At 41.7% G+C, this 6,639-nt stretch overlaps 1 protein-coding gene across 1 annotated transcript in view; it reads left to right on the top strand.

Moving 5' to 3' along the window:
• Nucleotides 1-6,639, top strand: part of Pign (phosphatidylinositol glycan anchor biosynthesis class N) — a 102,753-nt gene that overhangs the window by 18,947 nt on the left and 77,167 nt on the right. Inside the window, exons 10-13 of the mRNA XM_050119773.1 lie at nt 491-531; nt 1,290-1,376; nt 4,334-4,393; nt 6,286-6,378. Coding sequence (XP_049975730.1) covers nt 491-531; nt 1,290-1,376; nt 4,334-4,393; nt 6,286-6,378 — 281 coding nt within the window. The remainder of the gene's footprint in view (nt 1-490; nt 532-1,289; nt 1,377-4,333; nt 4,394-6,285; nt 6,379-6,639) is intronic.

The raw sequence follows: 6,639 nt of genomic DNA, 5'->3' as shown, positions 1-6,639 counted from the left end.
TTTTTTTTTTTTTTTTTTTTTTAAATCTCCTGTGCTATCTTTGGGATGGTTCTTGTTTCCGCAGGTCTTAGTACTAGTGCAGGGGTGTCCATCTCATGGTCCACATGTGGCCAATCATTGTTATGCACACTGCCTAATATAAAGCCACAAACTTACTAGTAGGCATGTTTAAAACACACACACACACACACACACACATGCACGCACACACACACTTGTAACTCAGTTGAGCCATTTTTGAGCATGGACTTTGGAGAGGATGACAGTATATCCCAATGGCATGGAAAGCAGATGTCTGGGTGCATCATGCATGCCATTGAAACTTCTGCCCAGTAGGAGATGAAACCTAGGAAACAAAGTTCTTGTGTTGGGTCCTTTTTATTGCTGTGCTGAACACCATTGCTAACAGCGATGAGGGAAGGACCTCACTGTAAGATCTGCTATGCTGAACCTGCTAGAAGAAACAGTAGGGACTGTGCTTGAACTGTAGGCACAGGAAAGGACTGTTGGAACAAGAGCCCAGTAATGCAGGTACTAAGACTGACAGCTGATAGGTGGGACCACCAGAAACTTAAAAGCTTCTGTACAGAAAGTGAGTATCTAGATTATAAAAATTACTCAAAAACTTAACCACAAAACAAAAACAGTGATTGGGCATGGAGTAGAAAGTTCTCAAAAGATGAAATACAAATGACTGAGAAATAAATACTTTTTTAATGTGTAAATCCTCAGCCACCAGGGAAATGCAAATCAAAATTACTTTGAGATCCCACCTTAGCACAGTCAGAAGTACTAAGCTCCAAGCACAAATGACAGCAAATGCTGGTGGGAGTGCAAACTGGTCCAGCTACTATGGAAGTCAGTGAGCTTCCTCCAAGCTGGACTAGCTGCACCCTATGAAGGAGGCTGTAATAGTAATACACTGTGTTAAAAGTTGGAGTTACAGGAGCGTCATAGCTCCAGTTTTAAATGCGGGTGTGTTGGCTGCCAGTCGCTGAAGCAAAGCTTGCTGGTAGTTGCCATTAGGCGGGACTTCCCTCTTTGTTTCCTTGGATGTTTGGAACATTATATTTCCAAATGAACATGTTAAAAAAACTTAATAAATCACAGAAAATGCTAAAGATTTATTTTTTCAGTTTTTCTTTTTAAAAATACTTTAGCATTTCCCCCTCTGCCCCTGCTTTTCTCGGTCTTTTTTTTTTTTTTTTCCGTACGTGGTTTAAGAAAGAGGCTTCCAATACTTAACCTTTATGTGGAGTGTCCTGCACACCTGAAAATAAGGCAAATAGTTCTTGTTAAAAATCTTAACATCATGTTTTACATCTATGTCTTCAGAATGGAGATTGGAAAACTGGAAGAGGCGAGACGTTGATCAGGTATCTATTTAAATTTAATTACTTTCTTTTTTATAAACATTTAGAGGAAAATATGCAGAAATAGACTGTAATAATAGAAGTAGTGGTAGCAGCAAAGAAAATTTCCAACATATTTCTGTGAAGCAGACTACTTGGCGTGCAAGTGTTTCGGCCTAACCTTCTTGTGCCAATTAAAACAAAGAAACAAAATTCATACGGGTCGTTGAGCTGGCCAAGTGGATAAAGTACTTGAATCATAAGCCAGAGTCCAGCCCCCAGCACCTAAGATGGGCAGAAACGCACTCACTCTACAGGGTGTCCTCTGATCTCTGTGAACGCTCCTCTCCCGGCCTCCATCATACACACAGTAAATACTAAAGAACGTTTTAAACTCTCAATTGAAAATAAGAAGACTCCATTCAGGGGGCTCAGGTGAGCAAGAGTTCTTGTTAAGAAAGTAAGATCTGAGCCGGACAGTGGTGGCACATGCCTTCAATTCCAGCACTTGGGAGGCAGAGGCAGGTGGATCTCTGTGAGTTCGAGACCAGCCTGGTCTACAAGAGCTAGCTCCAGGACAGGCTCCAAAGCCACAGAGAAAAACCCTGTCTTGAAAGACCTGAATATCAATCCCTGCGTGGCTTCTTGTGCCTGTAACCTTAGTGTTGGGAAGTGAAGATCAGCAGGTGCCAGGAGCTTCCTGAACAGTCAGCCTGCTCAGCAGGCAGCAAATTTCTGGTTCCGTGTGAGAGACCCTCTCTCAAAGTGCAAGATGGAGACCAATAGCAGAAGACACCTGCAAATCCTTCTTTCACCCCACTATGCCTGCATGCATTCCTCCAGGTACACGTGTGTGCACCACACCTTCCACCCCAAAAGCTCCTTCCAGGTAACCTTTATAGGGGAGTTATTTTGTGTCCTTGCTGGTTTGTGTGTCAATTCGACACAAGCTAGAGTCATCAGAGGAAGGAGCCACAGTTGAGGAAATTCTTCGATGAGATCCAGCTGTAAGGTATTTTCTCATTTAGCAATCAGTGCGAGAGGGCCAGGCCCATGGTGGGTGGCGCCATCCCTAGGCAGGTGGTCCTGGGTTCTTTAAGTAGGTGGGCCAAGCAAGCCATGGGAAGCAAGCCAGTAAGCAGCTCCCCTGCATGGCCTCATTAAGGCTCACCATCATTGGGATGTGAGTATGAAAGAGGCAGGTAGCTCGTCTTCTAGGTCATGTGCAAGGTGACTTTTTTTTTTTTGTTAAGAAGGGTAATTCATGGTTTTGGGTTTCAGTTTCATGTTTATCCTTAGAAAACCTGTTTCTAGCTTAATAAAAATAATTTTTTTCTTTTAGGACCAATACATGATACCCAAGAAAATGAATATAAATAGCATTAAAATATCAACTTACTAACATATAATTTAAAAAGTCAGTCAAACGACCAGAAATTGCTTGAGGACCCTAAAATAAAAACATCTTTTATTTGTAATAAAAGTAGGTCTTAGTCAGAAACTGAATGGAGAGTTTTACTTTCTGAATCCCTAGTCTATTGAGTAATATTCCTGGTGTACATCTAAGTTAGATAAGGTTCAGTAGTGGCCACTTGTGCCTGTGTGAAGGTGGGTAGTTTTGAGGAAAAGCAGACAGCTGTGACCTGGGCTCTGAAAGCATTATATGACCAAATGTGAAGTTAGAACTGTAAGACACTCTAGTGAAGGCCCACGTCCACAAGAGAGGGTGGGATGTATTTGTCTGGGAAACTCTGCTTAGCAAAGGTTTCCTGGGAACTTTAGGATTGAGCTGAGATTGAGGAATAAGCCAGAGTAAGGAGGCCAGAGCAGCAGCAGGCTTTCCAGGGAGAGGGCGGGCCTGAGTACAGATCGGTACAGAAGACACTTCCTGTGTTGGACGTCAGGCAGACACAGTCAGGTACAGGTCTGGGAGAGCATGGCACACCTTGGGGACTTAATTTCAAAAGCTTGAGGAAGCTCTTGAAGAGTGTGTGTGTGTGCTCACATGCGCACAAGAATCCCTCTGGCTTCAGGATGAGTAGATGAGATGAGTGAGAGAGACAAGACTTAGGCAAGGGTTTGAATACCATCAGTATTCTGGACATGGCGTAAATCTGGGAGCAGCCTTTACAAACTCTTAGCTTAGGAGCAGAGAGGTACTTAAAAAGGAGCCCCAATGAAAGGGAAGGAACCAAACGGGTGTCAATGGGACCAAGAAGAGAATTTATCCCAGTGCCGAGGAGGGCAGCAGGTGCAGCTGCCCTTCATCGCAGGGTGTTCCGGCTAGGAACATCGGAGTTTAACTCATTCAGTCGTGCCATCCCTTTGTAAGGGAGAAGCAGATATTTAACTGATGAGGACTGCTGAAGTCTGCAGAGCTAACAAGCCAGGATTTGAAGGTGTCTCTTCCAGCTTTTACCTATTTTTACTACTTGACAACTTTTAAGGACTGCTAGAACACAGCCACTTCAATGTAGGAAGGTAGAATCTGTTCTCTCCCTTTGGCGAGCTGAGCTGTCTCTGGGTGATCGTGGTCCAAGCAGTCCCTGCAGTGCAACTTGGGTTCTTCTCCCTTCCCTGGCTGGCCAGACTTCCTTCTGAGGGCTTGCTCCTTCATGCTTGTGCACAGTCCTCCTGTAAAGACCTCCGCCCTTTCCTTTATGACCACCAAAGCGTTCTTTTGCTTGATACTCAATAACTTACACAAACTGTTCAAGTTCTTAGCGCAATAGGACAAGTAGGTTTTGATTTTGTTTTATATTGATGACCTTTAATGGTTACATTTCAGATTTATTTTTTCATAAGTTCAATCATTTCTAAAAAATGGCATTTAAAGACACTGATATATAATAATGTATATAAATGTTTGCAGGTTTTTGATTATAATCAGTATGGTGATGGTCCAAATACAGTTGTATGTGGGGATGCAATTTGCTGGTTTCTACATGCAGACTTACTGGAATTGAACTCTTCCATTCTAGGCTGACATTGCACCCCTGATGGCGTCTCTTATTGGTGTTCCCTTTCCTCTTAACTCGGTGGTAAGGAATGACACTAATTACCAATACTCCTTATAAAAATAAAATTTACTTTTCATGTGCTTTTCTGTAATCCTTAGTTATATTTTAAAAACGGTATTCCTTCCTGCTTATTTATATCTAAATAGGTAATATCTCATAATTGAGTGTAAACTATATAACATGGAAGAAAGCTTTTAAATGCTTTATTTCTTTAAAAACTATGTTTTTTGAAAATTATTATAAAAAGTGAAATATATGTATATATACAGTTTTAAAGGGAAAATTTTTGAAAATATATTGATGGTTTGCTGGACTACATAGATTATGTTTGGAAATCACCAGGAACCAAGAGGGCCTGGCATGGCTGTGCTGCTCAAGGCACCAACCCTTGGGTAGAACAAAATTATACTTGTAGTTGCTGCTTTCTGAGTCTCAAGACCTGAATCTAGATTGCCTGGCTTGTCACAGAGGAGGCCAGCGCTCTGATTCCTGTCCACCATATTCCATCCAGTGGGGAAGACCCTCAGCAGGAAGTAGTAATGCTGTTAAGAATCGGCGTGAATGGTGAAAACCAAAACATAAAGTAAGAAATACTCATCATACTTACTCACAGCCACACTTACTTGGTTTTCAACATTGAATTCATGTTAAAATGGAATAAGTCAGAACTGGAAGTGGTAAGCTAGCTCTTGACTGCCATAAGCGTAGTGCGTGAGCGAGTGCATGCAGGGAACAGTCTCTCCGTTGGTTTATGTGTGTCCTGTTTATATCCTTATAGCCAAGTATTGTAGCTGTGACCATTACAGTGCTTATTCTTCGTGTAGCAGCGTGCTGCCCAACATGGATGAATTAGTCAGCTTCCCATTGCTATAAAAAATTTCCTAGATAATCAGCTTACTGGGGAAAAAATTTAATTTTGGTTCACGGCATTAAAGGTTTCAGTCTGCCGTGACACATTGTGCGGGAGTATGTGGTAGACCAAAACCAAAACTGCTTGCCTTGTGACAAAGATGTAAAAAAATCCAAGATTCTTGTAAGAGGGTGTGTCCCTAGTGACCCAATGGCCACCCCGAAGTTTCTGTCACTTCTCATTAGGTCTTACCTCCTCACGGGTCTGTCTTCTTCCCATAGTACCAAGCTCCTTAGGGAGCATTTGGCGTACAAGTCAGCAGTAGTCTGCCAGTGGTAGATTTGATTTGATTTTAACCAGTCTCATTTGTTTATTTAATTCATTATTTTTGAATGTGAGAAATTTTTTTCATTTATGGTTTTAAATATTTTGTTATTTAATCCAGAAATTTATTTGTATCTTTTTTGTTTCTTTTTTAATTTTTTTTGTGTGTGTGCGTGTGTGTGTGTGTGTGTATGTGTGTGTGTGTGTGTGTGTGTGACTGTCCTGTGTTCACCTGTTCAGGTATGTAAGTTACTCAACACAGGTGCTGGAAACTGAGTCCTCATCCAGGGAAGGAGTAGCAAATGCCCCTAACCACTATCATCATGCACTCGTTTTTATTAAGTTTTTTTCTTTAATGCTTTGCATTTGTGGGTTAGTACTTGCTTGGGTATTGATTTAACACATTAGGGCCTGGTGCTCTCAGAAAGCAGAAGAGGGAGTCAGAATCCCTGGAACTGGAATTAAAAGTTGTGGGTGCTGGGAATAGAGCTCTCAGGTCCTCTGGAAGAGCACCAGTGCTCTAACCCCTGAGCATCTCTGCAGTCCCACAGCAAGTGCTCTCAACTGTGCGTCATCTAACTTTTGTTTTTTCTATTGAAACAGAATGTCTCTCCAGCTCAAGCTGGCCAGGAACTTGCCATCAGCACCTTGACCTCCAAAGTGCTTAGTTTACAGGTTGTACTTGTTTTCCAATCAGAACAGCAGTCTTTATCAATACTTGTTATGTTTTATTTTTTAGGGGACACTTCCTGTGGAGTATCTTAACAACACTGGTCTCTTCAAAGCAGAGAGCATGCTCACCAATGCAGTGCAGATTCTAGAACAGTTCAAGGTGAGGACAGTAAACACATGAACTGTATATAAATTCTAAACATGTTAAGTAAAATATTTGATTTTATATTTTAATTAATGATTTCCTATAACTTAGGATCTTGGTTTTTGAATATTTGCTTTATGTCATAAGTAAGTGAAAAAAGGAAAAGGGAAAGGCAAGGCCACGACTGCTCCAAGGTCTGGTGGAGGAGGAGGTTATTGTAGATACTTGGGAGAGTGTATCCAGGGGCATCCGGGAGAGTCCAGAGTAGCCTTGTGA

The sequence above is a fragment of the Alexandromys fortis genome, unplaced genomic scaffold (genome assembly GCF_014885135.2).
Source record: "Alexandromys fortis isolate MF-2015 unplaced genomic scaffold, M_Fortis_MF-2015_v1.1 scaffold_96, whole genome shotgun sequence".
NCBI lineage: Eukaryota > Metazoa > Chordata > Mammalia > Rodentia > Cricetidae > Alexandromys > Alexandromys fortis.
This window is presented reverse-complemented; position numbering and strand designations above follow the sequence as displayed.